Source organism: Elephas maximus, chromosome 19, assembly GCF_024166365.1.
Source record: "Elephas maximus indicus isolate mEleMax1 chromosome 19, mEleMax1 primary haplotype, whole genome shotgun sequence".
Classification (NCBI taxonomy): domain Eukaryota; kingdom Metazoa; phylum Chordata; class Mammalia; order Proboscidea; family Elephantidae; genus Elephas; species Elephas maximus.
The window spans coordinates 67,436,127-67,453,404 of NC_064837.1; the positions used below are offsets into that span (position 1 = coordinate 67,436,127).

Below are 17,278 nucleotides of genomic sequence, written 5' to 3' on the forward strand. Positions count from 1 at the left end.
GCCACAACCATTGAAAACCTATGGAGCACAGTTCTACTGTGCACACATGGGGTCGCTGTGAGTTGGGCTCAGTGGCACTGGTTGCTGTTTGGTTTTTTGTCCACACGTTCAGTGTTGCCGGCAAGGAGCCATGGTCCTCCCTCTGTGCCCCAGCCCCCACTGACTGCTGTACCCGGCCCAGCTCTGAGCTTGGGTCACGGATACAGAGGGGCCCGCCAAACGGCTGTTTCCGCCCACCATTTCCTCCCTTCACTCTTTTCCCACGTTTTGCAAGGTTCGGCCCACCAGAGCCTGACCCGTGGGGTCTCTCTTCAGGCCCACTCCTTCCCATTTCCAGAAAGGCCTGAGCTGGGCTTCATATCACACCTTTTCTCCCTACCCCCCTGCCACAGCTTTTCTTATTAAAACTTGCTGCTGGACACTGCCCCTCGCTCGTTCCCTCAGGCAGCACGTGCTACCTACGCCACGTGTCGTGACGTATTAGACGTCTTGGGAAGATGAAGCTTTACTAAAGGAGTGGTTCAAACAGGAAACTAAGATCTGTAGGTCTGCATTCGTTTCCTGTGGCTGGTGTAACAAATTACCACAAACTGGGTGTGTTAAAACAGCAGAGATTTGTTGTCTTAAATGTCTGTGGAGGCCTGAAGCCCAAAATGGAGTTGTGGGCAGGGCCACATTTCTCTGAAGGCTCTGGAGGGGAAGCGTGGTAACTCCAGGTGTCCTTGGCTTGTGGCAGCGTCGCTCAGTCTCTGCCTTCGTCTTCACATCGCCTTCTCTTCTGTGTTTCTGGGTCTCCTTTCCTGTCTCTTAGAAGGACGCTCATCACTGGGTTTAGGGTCCACCTGAGTAATCCAGGGTGATCGACTCTCCAGATTCTTACCTTAATTACATCTGTATACTACCACCGGTTGCCACGGCGTCAGCCCCGACTCACAGCAGCCCCATGAGCGTCACTGTAGAACTGTGCTCTGGAGGATTTTCTGTGGCTGATTTTTCAGAAATAGATCGCCAGGCCTCTCTTTGGAGGCACCTCTGGGTAAACTCAAACCAACAACCTTTCAGTTAGCAGCTTTGTGCATTAACTGTTCGCACCCCCAGAGACTACAGTTATATCTGCAGAGACCCCTATACCAAATAAGGCCACATTTGTCCTTTTGGGGGCCACTGCTCAACCCACAACAGGTCTCACGGTGGACCTGTGAGTTGGGGGCCCCTGTGGTGTCCCTCAAATCACATTGTCCATCCCCTTTGGTTATCCTAGGACCGGATGTGGTGTCCCTTGGGAGAACACACAGTTACAGAATATAGAGGACTTGTTATTTCTTTCTTGCCAAAATGAAGCTCCTTCTTCCCTCCGTGAACTGCTACTCCTTTCCTCTGTTCCCTGCCTTGTCCAGCCCGTCTGCCCAGCCCCCAGCTGCGAAGGCTCACGCCCTGGGAAAGGGGGGCTGGGGAGGCTCCTACCACCCCCTACCGATCAGGCCCTTATTAAAATCCTGGAGCCCCCAAATAGGCACAGTCATCAGAAGAGATCAAACGAGAGCTGGGATGATTAAAGGGCTGGGGCAGGATGATTGGAGCTGAGAGAGAGGAGACTGAGGAACAACTGGACTGTCCTAGAGTCTGGAGAAAGTAATTATGACATGAAGGGTGGAGCCCAGCTGTTTCCCATCTCCTCTGAGGGCAGAGAAAAAAGGAGGAAATAAATGATGTACCATTAGAGCAGTTGGGTAGATACAAGGGGGAACTTCCTGGCTGGGAGCAAGGCCAAGCTCTGGGTTGGGTTTTCTGAGGCAGCCTGGGGAATCTCCTTGCCTGAAGAGCCCTGGGCCTGGCACCCATTGCCATTGAGTCGCTCCTAACCAGCGACCCTGCACGACAGTAGAACTGCCCCATAGGATTTCCAAGGAACAGGTGGTGGATTCGAACTGCCGACCTTTTGGTTAGCAGCCGGACACTTAACCACCGGGGCTCCTAGGCCTGGCAACGCCTGCCCAAGTGGTTACAGGGAAGTGGGGCCAGAGGTAGGGGGTGGACTTGTTGGCCTTGGAGCACAGTCCTGCCAGCATGGGGCCGTTTCTGGCTAAGGAGATTGGCTCCCTCCTGCCATTGTCCCTTGGGCTCCCAGAGGGGAGCATTTCTGTGGGGCGTGCACCCTGGCTGGGCTCCCTGAGGAAATACGCCTAAGACTGTGAGCTGCACTGTGAATGTTGGTGAATGGTGCACAATAAAGTGGCCCTGTGCTAATCTGGAGGAACTCCATGCCAGCCCTCTGGGAGAACAATCATGTGGGTGTGTCTACACTCACCAGGTGCTTCTGATAAAAGTCCTGAGAATAATGCTGTGGCCCTGGCTGGATGCTGCCCGGAGGCCCCAGAACCAAGGGCGAATTATCCAATAGGCAAGAGATAAGCACAATGCTTACCTTGCTTACCAGATCATCTGTCGTGAACAATTTCACATTTTTTCACCACATCAAAGATTCTGCTTCTAGGTATGGCTGGCATCTGTCTCTCTCCCAACCCCACAGCACCTTCCTACTGAATCAAAGCCCCTTTTCACATTTACAATCCCTGACGGGGGCGGATGACCCCGTAAGCAAGGCAAGCACGGGCTTACTTGTACTTACCAATCTGTAGTGACCAATTTCATGTGGGTTTCACCACATCTGTAAGCACAAGTAAGCCTGCTTACTGGGTCATCCACCCTGCCTGGAGTCTTCCGGGGGCCGTGTGGTTATGCTGAGTTTCTTAGGGACTATGGGCCACCGCTGGGACCCCAAGCCCCCAAGTGCTGAGTGGACAGATGGCTTAACAGGCCCAGCTGGTGGTTTTCAGACAAGAAGTGTTCGGGGCTGATGCGGAAGCCTTTGGGGGCTATTCCTGGCTCCTTTTCTGGAACCCGGGCTCCCAAGCAGACAAGGGCGTGCACGCATCTGACATGGCTGTGGTTTTGCAGTTCCTGTGTCCATAAACTCACTTGGTTGAAAATAATTCAAAATATCCGAAGCATGAGAGAGGGAGTGACTGCTTTCCCTAAACAGGCAGGCCCCGATCTCACCTACTTAGACGCACCCATCAAACCTAGTAGATTCTCCATGGTGCCCCCAGTAGCCCAGCTGCTGCCTCTGAGGCAGCGTGAGGTCTCAGCACCTCCTGCACATTTGGGATCATTCCGAAAGGATGGGGGAGGAGAGGGGCATGGTGGTGGATGAGCTCCCAGGCGCACACACGTCACACACTTGGGGACGGTACTGCAGAGTTGCCCAGGGGCTGGGGCGGGGAGGAGGGATCCTCATTACCTGTTGCTGTGGAGTTGACTCCAACTCATAGTGAATCTGTAGGACAGAGGAGAACTGCCCCATAGGGTTCCAAGGCTCTAATATTTAGGGAAGCAGGCTGCACATCTTCCCCCCGTGGAGCAGCTAGTGGGTTTGAACCGCCAATGTTTCTGTTAGTAGCCAAGCCCTTAACCACTGCACCATCAGGGGTCCTTGGAATTCTCTAGGGCTCCCTGACTTTGTGCTAAAGGCAGAGCCTTGGGTGTCTGTGATAACAGGTGGGAGCAAGTACCACGTGCTGGGCTGGGATAGCACCTGCAGCAATGCCTCTCAGGGCCATCGCCACCTGCATCCGCCTCACTTGGTGGGGAGGGATGCTTGTGAAAATGCAGATTCCTGGGCTCCCCTCAGAACTGTGGGATCAGTTTCCAGGGATGACTCTGGGCCACTTCTTTTAAGCAGCTCCCAGGCGACTGTTAGGCCTGGGCCGGGGTCAGCCAGGTGAGGTTAGGTGCGGACCCAGAGGACTCTTTCTGGGACTGAGCAATGGCCTGCTGCTTCTCAAATTCTGTGTCTAATGCACCATTTTGTCCCCAGCCCCTGGGACCCGCCTGCCTTGTAGGTAATAGAGTTTAATCAATGTTTGTGGAATGAATGGAGGCATTAGAGACTCCTGCCCTAGGTATGGAAACACTTGGCTATCTAAGCACCCTAAGCACCCTTGAGGCCCAGACAGATGGGCAGAGGGGCATCTCCCCTTCTCCTCATTCGCTCATTCCTTCGTTCAGGAGGTATGAAATATCTTCTTCCCAGGTGGAAGGCCAGGGTCCAGCTCTGCCCTCGAGAAGCCCCCTTATTGGGGGACACACACCTCCTTGGCTGTTGTGACAGGCGCTCCATCCTGCCTGATGCCTATCCACAGGTCCCAGCCCCGACTCCGGGGTGGTAGGGCGGGGGGGGGGGGGGGGGGCGGGGGGCTGCTGTAAGGGCGCACGCGGCGGGGGGGAATTCGGGTGCTTCCAGTCTCCGGCAACGTGACTCGCGCGCTCTCTGGTCCCCAGGCCCAGATTCTGCTCGCCGGCCTGGGCCCAGGGGAGAATCGGGTCGAGGACCATGGGGAGGACCAGACCGAGGCCGGAGGAGAACACTGGGCCGAGAGTGCTGCCGCTTAACCCTTCCGAAGCGCCAAGCGCGGGAAGGGAGGCGGCGAACTTTGTTTGCTGAGTAAATGAACCTCCCGCCAAAGGACCCCCGCGCCCCGGGAAGGGGAGGCCGCTCTTCCCCTCGGCGCCCGGCCCCGCGCGGCCGGCCTCCACATCCGCCCACATCTGGCCGCAGCGGGGAGTCCGGCCGCCCTGGGCCTGCGAGCGGGCGGGGGCTGGAGCCGGGGCCGCGGCGGTCCCCTGGGCGCGGGCCAGGCGGGAGGAGGGGGGCGCGGGGCGAGGGCCCGGGACTCGGCCTGCTGCTGCCACCCGCCCAGCCCAGCCCGGCCCAGCCCGGCGTGGTGACGGGCGGGCGCGGCAGCCAGTGCGCGGCGGGGGCCGGCGGGTGCGGGAACCCGATCCGCCGGCGGGGGCGGGGCGGGGGCGGGGGCGGGAGGGCCGCGCCGCACCGCCCCCATTCATTCGGCCGATCCGGGGGCCGCGGCTCCGCGCGAACTCTGCACGGAGGACGCGGCGCCCGAGCCAGTGCGCACGGCGGCCCGGCCGGGCTCTTCCTAGCCGCCGCCCCGGCGCATTCGCGGCCTTTGAGCCACCATGTCCGACCCGGCGGTCAACGCACAGCTGGACGGGATCATCTCGGACTTCGAAGGTGGGTGCCGGGCCGGCCTGGCAGGGGACCGGGGCGCGGGAGGTTGGCGGGCCCCCTATGGAGGCGTCCCCGCGCCTAGAGCGCCGCGCGCCTGTCCCCGCGTCGCCGACGTGGAGGACCTTGCTCCCGCGGCCCCTCGCTCGCCCCGCGCTGCCGGCCGGCTTCCTTCCTTTCTTGTTTGTGTTCACCGAGCAGCCGCGACCTCCTGGGTGGCGCGCAGGCTGCTGCGAAACCACTCGGGGCGCTCAGTTTCACTTGGAGCCGCCGACCGCCCTTTTCCTCCCTCTCGCTTCGGCGGCTTTCGGGCTGGGCGGTGCGGGCGGCGGAGAGGAGTCGGTTGCTCACCCGGCGGAGTGGGCGGCCGCGTCCGGCTCGGTGGCAGCCCTCCCATCCCCCACGCAGTTTCGGGCCGGGGCTCGGCCGAATCCGTCTGGGGACCGCCTCCGAGTGGGCACCCGCGGGCGGCGCTCCCCACCGGACTGGCGCAGGGCCCATCCAGGCCTGGGGACGCCCTACTCTGACCCCAGAGCTGGACGGCGGGGAAAGAAGGGGCCTGTGTGCGTCCTTCTCCCTCTTCTGGGTTTAACAGTGTGGGGAAACTTGGGGGGTTTCTCCCTCCGGGTGCGGGTGTGGGTCTAGCTTCCGTCCCTGCGCCTGTGTGTATTTTCTTGTGCCCTTCTGACTGCCTGTGGCCTTGCCCTGGCTCCCTGCGTCCCGGGGAGTAAATACAGCAGTCGGAAGGGAAGCGCACACAATAGTTTCCAGCACTCCTGGGGCCTGTATTGCGGAGGGGCGGGCCTGCCTCTGCCGGGCCTGGAGCCCCCGCCCTGCGGAGGGGCTCGCAGGCGCCCGCAGAGTAGGGCAGAGCTGTCTGGTGGGATGGGCCCGGGAGAGGCCGGGCTGAGAGGGTGCCAGGCCAAGCCGGGAGGTGACAAGCCCGGGGTCCTGGAGCCCCCAACGACCAGGACCTGGACCAGCATTTGGATACCCGAGCCCAGGGCACACATGCCCCATCTCAGGGCTGCCCCATCTGCAGGGGCGTCTCCTGGGGACCAGAGCCTTCCAAATCCTGTGCTGGGGGGCCATTGAAGAGCCAGTCCAGGCTGTCAAGCCCCAGTGGCTGTCACTCCATGCGAAGGGTGAAACAGTGCATCCGCTGTGTCCATTCGTGGGCCTTCCGTCCACACTGTCCCAGAACCAGGGGGTTGAGGTCTGAAAAGTTGGAATGACAGGGTACCCAGATCATCTTGGCATGGGAGGAGGCGCGAACTCTTACTGGGGTCTCCCCCAAATCTGCCCTCCCTGCAGCAGCTGCTGCCTGGAGACTCCTCTCGCCTTCTGCAGGGGCTTTCCTCCCCTAAGTGCCCGAGATGGGGTATTCGCTAACTGAGCCCAGTGGGCCTTGGGAACAGCTGCCCCTTTCAGGAAAGTTCCATGAGCACTTTCTCCTTGTGGCCTGTGGGGTGGAAGTTTCTGCCTTTATTTCCTGATCCCAAAACATCGTGTTGTGGGAATTTCTGAGGAAAAGGGGCGGGGGGGAGGTGGAAGCCTGTGCAGATGGGAGGGCAGTGACTTGGGGGTTGCACTAGTCTGGCAGCCCTGGAGCTTGTGCGTCCTGCCTTGCCCTGGTGCAGCTCTGTCCTGGACGTGATGTGCACTCGGCCAGAAACACTGGCGGCCTCTGTGGCTGCCTCCCAGGAGAGCTGCTGTTTTTTTTTTTTTTTTTTTGGACAAGATAGCTTCTTGACCCTCTAATTTAGCCAGAGACAATGGCCTCATTGAGACCGGCCTTGTGGAATGGCCGGCAGCCCTTTGACTGCAGGGAAGGATTTCATGCTTGCAGGGAGGAGCCCCGGAGGAGCCTCTGGGACACTGTGTGGATCAGAGTCCCCAGGGGTGCCAGGTAAACTCTGCCGTGCTCAGCCCATCCCAAATGGCTGCTCAGTATGTGCGTGTCTGTGTGCATGTGTGAGTGTGCATGCGTAAGTGTGTACTCACAAGTGCACGTGTGTGTGTGCACATGGGTGTGGGTGTGTGTTTGCATGAGTGTGTGCACGTAAATGTGTGTGTGTGCACAAGCGTGTGTACATATGTGAGTGTGCTTACAAGGTTGTGGATGAGCATTATGCCTGCTTGTGCATGTGTCCATGAGTGAGTGTGCACGAGTGGAAGCATGTGAGTATGCAAGTGCAGGAACAAGCATGTGTGCATGTGTGTGTGAGTGTGTATGCGTGACTGTGAATGTGTGAGGGGTGCCGGGTCGTTTGGCCCTCCTTGCACAGCTGACTTGGGGGCAGGAAGGCAGGTGGTCCCCCAGGACTCCAGGCACTTGCGGTGGAGTTGGTAGGGGGAAGGTGTGGGTGTGGAGGACAACTTCGGACATGGGGAAGAAATGGTTAGAGGAGCAGGGTGTGCGGTCCATCGAAACCATGGGTGATACACGTGTCAGAATTAAGACAGAGAGAGGTCACCGCGGGCTGACCAGAGAAGTCGGTGTGAAGGAGGCGGACAGTGGGCCTGGAGGTTGCAGGGGAAGGAGAGCAGCATTCCGGCCGGGGCAGCAGGAACCAGGGAGGCGGCCTGAGCTGGACTGTCGGGGCAGGGGCCAGAGGAGGAGCCAGCGTGTCCAGCTTGGATGGCCGGGCTGTGGAGGGTTAGGCATGCCTCCAGGAGAGTGGAGCTCGCTGTGAGCAGCTGGAGGGGGCGGGGTGAGGCGGCTGCTGCCTGGACTACTGGGCGCTTTCTCGCTTTCTGCAAGGTTCATCCGAAGAAAGCAGGAACTGTCAGCTCTTCGGCAGCGGCTGGGGTGGGGGGATGCAGTTGTCTTCTCAAGTTGGCTCTGAAAGGTGGAGGCCCAGGGGACAGCCCTGAGCAGGCTGAATTTTCTGGGGTGACATCCACCCTGGAACTCTGCAGCTGGCCCAAAAGGAGGTTTGGGGCTTGCGGCAGTGTCCAGGGCAGACAGGAAGCTACCTAGGGGTGGGAGGGTGGGGGTTAGGGGAGGTATTGTGGGGGTGTGGCAGGGTGGGTATGCAGCCCACACAGCCTCCCCTGCAGGCAGGAAGTTGCTCTGGCTGCCCCGAGTTAAAATCCTGCCAATGCCTCACATCCTGGGTGCATCCACCCCCGCCCTGGGGAGCACACTTCTCTTTTCATTTTTATTCCCTGCCTGTCCCCGCCCCCCATGAGGACTCAGGAGCCACAGCATGGAATCCGTAAGCACCGACCCGGAGATCCGGCCCATCCTCCCTTAAGACCACATTTTTTGAGTTCTGTTCTTCAAGAGCCTCAGGGTGCTGGGGAGACTGTCCATTTGGGGGCAGGACGAGGATTTTGTATTTTGCACTTCTAGAAAGTGTCCTTTTTCGTTTCTCTGCGGTACCAGTGCATGCCGAGTGGCAGGAGGGTGACCCTCTGCTCTGTCTTGCTCTCACTGGGCTGAGCCCTGGACAGCTGGATAGTACGTTCTTTAGCAGACACAGGCCAAATTGGTTATCACAAACACTGTTACAGACTCGGGTCTTCGCATACCAGGAGCCCTCCAAGTGCCAACTGTTGGCCTGCTTTCCCACACGGTGTTTGCTGGAGCCAGATTTGCATGTGGGGAGAGAATCCATGTTGATGTTGAAACAGAATCTGGCCCGGGACCCAGGTGCTCCGACTTCTAAGCCCTTCACTCTACCCGTGGAAGGATCTCCATGCTGTGTTCTGGACGCTTGGACTTGAAAGGACAGAGAACCAAGGGGCATGAGAGGGTCTCCTTGGCAGGATGAGCCCGCTTGTCTGAGAGCCCAGACACCTCTGGGACAGGGCGCTGGCTCTGGTGCTCCCAGAAGACCGGTTGCTTGGTGATGTGTCCCTGATTAATGCCAGGGGCTTTGCAGCCAAGACTCAAGGTCTCCCTTCAGTTCACACCTTTGTGGCAGGAGCAGGGGGCGTGATAGTTACTGGCTGGGCCTGAGCAGAGCTGGCCTTGCTGGGACTCTGTTGCGTGGCGTCCCCTAAAGCTAAGAAGGAGGTGGTCCATTATGGACCAACAGTTGTTCTCGTCGTTGATGTGGTGGTGCTCTTTGTGTGTGGGGCATGAGGCCAGGCAGGTTCATCAGTCTGGTTTTGATGCATGTAATTTTAGAGGCAGGTCAAGCCTCCGCGGAGACAGGTGCACCTGGGTGGACAGCTGGGCTGAGGGCTAGCCCTGGGCCAGGCGTTTGGGGACAGGGAGGTGGGAGAAGCACCCTGCTTGGCAACATTAGTCTGGAAGGCCTTCTGGAAGGTGTAGGTCTCCAGAAAAGTTTTGAAAGATGCTAGTGGGCAGAGTTTGCATCAAAAGGAAAAGTGATGTCTGTGGCACCCCAGTGCCGTGTGGAGTGATGCTTAAGAGGCAGGGTTGGGCAGCAGGCCCACCTTGCTCTGCCGGTTCATAGCTACATGACCTTGGGCAAGTTTCTCAGCCCCTGAACCTCAGTTTGTGTATTTGTAAAATGGGGATATAGACATCTCTCTCAGGGTGTTGTGGGGAGTGAGACACAGCCTGAAATACCAACCCTGGCTCATGGGAGTGTGGTGAGTGGTGCTGCTGCCGTTGGAGCTTGGTGGCTGTTGTTAGTTGCCATTGACTCATGGTTACTTGTGTACAACAGAATGAAATGTTGCCCAGTCCTGTGCCATCTTCACGATCATTGACATGTTTGAGTTCGTCCTTGTGGCCACTGTGTATTTTGAGTGCCTTCCAACCTAGGGGGCTCATCTTCTAGCACTATACTGGACAATGTTCTGTTGTGATCCATAGGGTTTTTACTGGCTGATTTTTGGAAGTTGTTCTCCAGGCTTTTCTTCCTGGTCTTAGTCTGGAAAGTCTGCCGAAACCTGTCCACATGGGTGACCCTGCTGGTATTTGAAACACTGGTGTCATACCTTCAACGTTGTAGCAACACACAAGCCACCACAGTATGACAGATTGGAGCTTGGGGTGGTTATTTGCAAGGGACAGGTAGGTTTGGACATTTAAATGTATGGATCTAGGTGATGGAAGGTGTTCAGAGGCCACAGGCAAGGACCTGTCTGATCCCACCATGGGATCCTCAGCCAGGAGGCATGGTGGGTACTCATGGTGGTAAGGACTGCAGACTCAGAGCCCGCCTGGGTCCCTCTGTACTGGCAGACACTGGGCTCCTGGCTGAGCAGTGTGACCCCTCTTTGCTGCCTGCTGTGTTGGCCCCTCTGAGTGTCGGAGCTGCTGCCCTGGTCAGAGCGCAGGTTGGGGCCGTGTGGGCTGCTGGCTCCTCTTACTGGGGAGGTCCACCTCTACCCCAGGCCAGCAGATGGGTGGCCCCAGTGCCCTGCCTACAGGGCCAGGTGCTGACAGTGACGTGGCCATGGCTGGGCGACCAGATTGTGAATACAGGGCCATGGGGTCACAGCCTGCAGCTCTGCCAACCAGCCTTTCTGGAAGCCCAGAACAGCAGGGCATCCTGGCTGCTGCCGCATGCTGGACAGCTATCCTCCTGGTTTGGGGCCCGAGACGTGAATGGCCCTGCTGGGCCAGTGCGGGGAGAGCAAGGGCCAACAAGGCCACAGCTGTGCGCCACTCACCGCAGGGCCAGTTCACTCTGCACCCCAGACCTGGCATAGCAGGGGAAGCCTCTATGGGGTGCGGCAGTGGGGACCCCATGTCTGGAAACCTAGATCGCCCAGAGTGCAAGCCCTCTAGGGTCAGCAAGAGGCCCAGCTGATGACACAGTGCCAGGTCCAAAATGGGCACTTGCTAAACCCACGTCATGGGGGCAGCTATCCTGCTGGTGGACAGCAGTGGACTGCAGTGGCCTGGTGGCCTGATCATGATGGACGTCACCAAAAACCCAAACCAGTTGCCACTGAATCAATTCTGACTCACAGCGACCCCATGTGACATTGTGGAAGTGCTCCATAGGGTTTTCTTGGCTGTAATCTCTATGGAAGCAGATTGCCAGGCCTTTCTGTCCTGGCACCGCTGGGTGGGTTTGAACTGCCACCCTTTTGGTTAGCAGCTGAGAGTAAACCATTGGTGCCACCCAGGGACCTTCAAGAGAAATTCACATATGCAGACTGTGCACATGCCCTGCAGGAGCTCGGAGTCTAACACCTGGCCAGGGACCTCTCACCTGTGGCTGTGACCTCTCCTGCCCCTGGGTGGTGAGCCAGCAGAGCCAGGACCCCCCCTCTCCCACCGTCACCAGAGTTCGGGGGAGGTCACATTTGAAGATCAAGCCTGACCACCTAGGTCAGCCCAGCCTCCCTGTTACTGGCCCCCCCTTCTGTTTACCATCGAGTGCCTCTTATTTCTGTGCTGGGTGGCGGCTGGCCTTATGCTGGAAGATTCCCCTTGGGATGCAGACTGGAGTACAGGGCCAGTAGCAGGGACCTCGGGGTGAGGCCCAAGGACTCCATGTTGGCCCCAAGCCCAGGACGGAGTCTTGCCTTCCTGCCAGGCCAGACCAGGTGCCCCGCTGTGTCCCTGTTACTGTGTCAGTGCACAGCACAGTCGTGGGGCAGGGGGCAGGGGCTCTAATGCAGATTCCTCCAGAGGACAAGGCCCCAGGCAATGTCCCCATTCTGAGTCCCCGCAGAAACCCAGCCAGGAACGCCTTCCTGTGCATTCTTTTGACAAAGCCACTAAGGAAGAATGGTCCAACAGTGGCTCTTTCCAAAGCCTTCTCGGTTTTTCCCAAATTTGGAGGCTCTCTGAGTTGCTTACGAGGCCATCTAGTCCAGGACTCTCTGGAACACAGTCCCAGAAGCCCGAGGACTTGTAATCTCTTCAGCCAGACAGACTCCACAGCTGGCCTCCAGACACCCTGGGCGCCGGGGCACTTCTGGGCTCAGGCACTTAGTTCGAACAGAGCTGGAGGCTCTGTACGGACTGGACCAGGCGACAGGCTAGGAACTCCGTGTTTGTTGTCATTTTTAAAGTGCTGCCAAAACCAAAAAAAGAACCCCACTGCCATCGAGTCAATTCTGACTCATAGTGACCCAATTGGACAGAATAGAACTACCCCATAGGGTTTCCAAGGAGTGCCTGGTGGATTTGAACTGCCAGTCTCTTGGTTAGCAGCCGTAGCACTTAACTACTACGCCACCAGGGTATCCAAAGTGCTCCCGGTGCCTAGAATTTGGGCAGAAGGACAAGAGAATGGCCTGGATCTCAGCAGGGAATATAGACAATGTCTCCCCCCACCCCACCCACCCCGTGCTCCACCCAGGCCGGGTGGGACAGTCCCTCCAGGGACTCGGGGATGGCCCGAGGCCTCTGGGGAGGCGGTTCTTTATTGTGTTTTTGTTTTCTCCCCTGCACACCCTGAACTCTTGGTCCCTCAGTCTCTAAGGGTCCTGCCCAGGAAGCTGAGCCCCCTGCTGTCTTTGACCTTTTATCGCCTGAGGTCTCTGTCAATGGAGGAAGCTGTCCTTTGCCTCATGTTGCAAAATCCAGAAAGTCAAGGGCTCGGCCTTAAATACATTATAGCTGCACCCTCCCCACCCATACATTACTCCCACGGAGCGGAGTGGGTGGTGGCCTTAGGACTAGGGGATCAGACTCTACAAACAGGAGGAGCAGCCTTGCCTGGGGGCGGCAGGAGAGGCAGCAAGGCCACCCCCCTGTGATCCTCGTCCCCTGTCCCTCCACCTAACGTGGCCGAAGTCTCGGAAGGACCCTGTAATGGGAACCAGGATGCTTGTCCCGGCACAGGCCACAGAAGGGGGGCACTTGTCCTCCTAGCTTTGCTGACTGGCAGGGCACACTGAGGAACGTGGGTCTCATGCTGCCCGGGGACTTGCCAGGCTCTGGGTTTATCTTCTCCTGGCAGCCTCTGACCAGCCGTGTGCCCCCTGCACCCAGCGTCCCCGAGTGTATGAGGAGGAGCTCACTCGTCATGGAGGCCCTTTCCAGCCTTGTCAGGTCTTTCTGTGTTCTGTGCTCAGCTTCCTGCTCTCCCCCACAAACCCACAACCCTGGGGTAAAGGGCCTTCCGGCTCTTTCAGGAGCAGCTTGCTAGTGACTGTCTTTGCTCTGGGGCTGGTGGCTGGCTGTCACCTGGGGCAGGGCCTGGGGCTGGGCTGGTGGGGGAGCCATCTGGGCCACCACAGGCCACTCTGCCTCAGCCAGGTTAATGATGGCCCAGGCTTCTCTCTCTTTCTGGAACAGAGCATTGAACCTGGGTCTGCGTCCTCCACCCCAGGCATGGAGGTGGAGATAGATGTTCCTGGCTCTGTCAGGGACCGGTGACCCGGTGGACCCCCGTGTCTCCTAGCAGGACTCACTCTGGACCCAGCTACTCCCTGGCTGCAGAAAGCCTACCCTGATCCGGGATACGTGCCCTACTTTCCATGTGGGTGGGCAGCTTCCCCTGAGGGTAGGCCATGCCTCTGTGAGGTCCCCAGAGGCCGATATTATCTACAGTCAAAGCACACAAGTTTTCCTGGCTCCAGACCAGACATAAAAGGGGCGGCCTTCTCCGCTGTCCCGTCTCCTGTCCCCCATGTAAGGTCAGGGAGTGGGAGTGCTCTGTAAGTTGGCTGGGTTTGGGCTTTTTCCTTCAGTTCAGAAGGAAATGCTGGAATCCCCCTGCCTCACCCCAACCATTGCCCAGGTTGCACAGGGAGGAGGGACATCCTTGGTGTCCACCTGAGGAAGCTATGCCTGCCAGATGCCCTGGTGGGCCAGGAAGAGACCACAGGGATGGAACAGACTCTCAGCGCATTCGCTTGTTTATTCAACAGGTATCTCCAGGCACCAGCTAAGCACCAGCTCTGTTCTAGGTGCTGGGAGTCCAGGTGTGAGTCTGGAGAGGTGAAGGTCGAAGAGAGCTTCCTGGAGGAAGGGGCACCTAACCAGAGGTGTGGGTAGGAGTTTATTAGGCAGGCAGCAGCATCCAGGCAGGTGATGTTGGCCAGCTTCTCTTGGTTCAGCTTTGCAGTTTCTGCAGACTTGTAGTTTATGTAGATGGCCCTGTGTGCTCTCACCTGGCACAGATCACCTCACCTGGCACAGGTGCCCTCACCTGGCACAGGTGCCCTCAGTGCTGCCAGGTATCTGGCTTCTCCTGGGAGGTGGGAAGTGAGGGAGACAGGGCTGTGTATACAAGCCTAGGTGGGAGAGTGAAGTGAAGATTTGGGGACATCCATCTTGGGCTTCTCCAGCCAAACCAGGCTCCAGTTGGTGGGAGGGGCTCTCTGTGAGCAGGATCCAGGAGGCCAGGAGAGCCAGGAGGGATTTTGATGGGGAAATAAATAATCCAGGTGGGGCCAGGGGCCCTCGGATGTGTTAATTGAACAAGGGCAGAGCAGGCTGCAGGGTTGTGGTGGCAAGGGTTTATTTAAATCAGAAAAGCCTCAGAAAGGCTTCCTTCCTTTCTTGCTAAACTGCAAAATAAACCCTTGGCAGACTGGGGCCCCTGGGGGAGGGGTCTTTCATTCTGGCCTTTGCAGGTCCAGAGGGTGGAGACAAAGTCCCTGTCCCTTCCCTGGCCCTCCTCTCTGGCCCCTGGAGAAGTGATGAGCTGGAGCAGCTGGGGGGCGGGGGGCATTGGGGGGGGCAGAAATCTTCCACAGCCCTGGCTGCAGCCCCGGCAGAGGCCTGGCTTGGGGGGGCCCATTCAAATATTTACATCTCTCCTAATATTTAAATGCTGCAGTGGTCTGTGCACACAGCTGCCTGGAGCCAGCTGTCTGCCCTGGCCTCCCTCCCTCCTGAATTCTTTGTCTCTGACCCAAGTCCCAGCCTTCCAGCTGGTCCCTCTTTGCTCAAGGCACTTCTGATGCCTGCGCTTATTCTTGGTAATTTCCATAACCCTTTCCTTTATTGGGAAACCCTGGTGGCGTTGTGGTTAAGTGCTACAGCTGCTAACCAGAGGGTGGGCAGTTCGAATCTACCAGGTGCTCCTTGGAAACTCTATGGGGCAGTTCTACTCTGTCCTATAGGGTTGCTATGAGTCCAAATCGACTTTATGGCTTTGGGTTTGGTTCCTTTATTGAATACCTACTGTGTGTGAGGCCCTGGGCTGGGAGCTTTATATGCGAGGTCTCTTCTGAGCCCCCAGAGCCTAGCCAAGTAGACCAGTAGTTTGGGCTCAGACAGGACACAGCGGTGTCCCTGGCTCACAGCTGGTCCGAGGCCTTGCTGGAAGGCAGATTCAGGGCCCCCAAACCCCATAGCTGCACTGATACCTGTCCATACCTGAACCCCTACCTACCTGTGGAGCCCTCCCTGCTGCTGAAACCTGCTCCCTGGCCCCTCCCTGGTCCCACCTCTCAGGGGAGGCTTGTGTCAGTGGTGGGTGGAGGCAGCCTGGGGGTCCAGATCCCCGGAGCTGGTGAGGGGCTGCCTCTGTTCTAATCCCAGCCACACTGCTCCCAGCGTCCTTGTCTGTGAAATGGAGTGACGGTGTCCACCTGCAGGGTGGCTGGGAGGCGCGGAAGAGATGATGCACTTTTAAGGGTTCAGCATGGTGCTGGTGCATAGGTGGCTTGCTTTTTTTTTAATGGCAAAATACATATAACATAAAATTTGCCATTCTAACCATTTAAAGTGTAAATTCAGTGACAGTTACATTCACGGTGTTGCACAACCATCACCATTCGTACCAAAACTTTTCGTCACTGCAAACGCAAACCCTGCACCCATGGAGCAGTAACTCCCCTCCCCCCACCCCAGGTCCTGGTAGCCATTGATAAACTCTGATTCCTATACATTCACCTCTTCTAGATATTTCCTGAAAGTGGAGTCATATAGTATCTGTCCTTTTGTGTCTGGCTTGTTTCACTCAGCATAATGTTTTCAGGATTCATCCGTGTCGTAAAGTGTATCAGGACTTCATTTTTCTTTGCTGTGCCATGATAGGGAGGGACTGTGCAAATAGGGTAACTGTGGCCCACCAAGGGGTTTGGTCAGTTTTGCCTTAAAATGAAGCCAATTCCAGAGCAAAGAGAGGATCCCACCACTACCAAGGAAGAAACAGGCTGAGAAGTGGTGGCGGAGGAACGGCGGCAAGAGGGACGAAGCAGAGAAGTAGAGATGCTGCTGGTGTCAGAGTTGTTAAAGATGGTGGCGAGAGGAGGCATGTCTGACCTCCGCCTCATGGGAATCAGCCTTGGGCTGCTGATCTTGATTCTCCTTTACCTTGTGAAGTACTAGGAGGTCAGACACTGCCCCCATGCTGTTTTTATACTCTTTACGGCTGAATAATATTCTGTTGTGTGTACATCCTACATTTTGTTTATCCATCATGTGTTGAGGGAACACCTGGGTTGTTTCCACATTTTGGCCAGTGTGAATAGTGCTACAATGACCATTAGCGTACATAGGTCTGTTTGAGCCCCTGCTTTTCGGCTCTTTGTTTTTAGGGTTTAGGTTTCAGAGCGCCAGGGTGGGATTTTGGAGGCCTGAGTGGTTTAGCATGCTGGTCATATCCAACTTGCCCCTTGCCAGTGCTGTGATGGTGGGCAAGCTGCCTAACCTCCCCACTGTATTCCTATTGCAGATGAGAATAAAATCACTCATCCCTTTGGTGACCATGCGAATCCAAGAATCTGATGCCCCTAGATCTCCTAGGACAGTGCCTGGTGTATAACCAGCTGCCTTCGGGTCAATTCCAATTCAGGGCAACCCCACGTTACAGAGCAGAAATGCTCCATAGGGTTTTCTTGCTGGAACCTTTATGGAAGCAGATCTCCAGCCCTTTCTTCCACGGCACCTCTGGGTGGGCTTGAATTGCCAGCCTTTTGGTTAGCAACCAATTGCAAACCACTTGTGCCACCTGCTCCTAAATTGCTTGTATTGTTGTTAGGTGCCATTGAGTTGGTTCCGACTCATAGTGACCCTGTGTACAACAGAATGAAGCACTGCCCAGTCCTGCACCATCCTCACAATCGTTGTTGTGCTTGAGCCCATCGTTGCAGCCACTGTGTGGATTCATCTCGTTGAGGGTCTTCTTCTTTTTCTCTGATCCTCAACTTTACCAAGCATGATGTCCTTCTCCAGGGACTGGTCCCTCCTGATAACATGTCCAAAGTATGCGAGATGGAGTCTCTTGCTTCTAAGGAGCGTTCTGGCTGTATTTCTTCCAAGGCAGATTTGTTCGTTCTTTTAGCAGTCCACGGTATGTTCAGTACTCTTCCCCAACACCATAATTCAAAGGTGTCAATTTTTCTTCA

At 57.1% G+C, this 17,278-nt stretch overlaps 1 protein-coding gene across 3 annotated transcripts in view; it reads left to right on the plus strand.

The window, feature by feature from the left end:
* The window catches only part of SEPTIN9 (septin 9), a 201,174-nt gene that overhangs the window by 72,085 nt on the left and 111,811 nt on the right, over positions 1–17,278 (plus strand). The window contains exon 1 of one of the 3 annotated variants that reach the window (XM_049861416.1): positions 4,895–5,092. The exons of the other annotated variants lie outside the window; for them this stretch is intronic. Coding sequence (XP_049717373.1) covers positions 5,038–5,092 — 55 coding nt within the window. The 5' untranslated portion in view covers positions 4,895–5,037. Of the gene's footprint in view, positions 1–4,894; positions 5,093–17,278 lie in introns of those variants that run through there. 3 annotated transcript variants of the gene reach the window in all.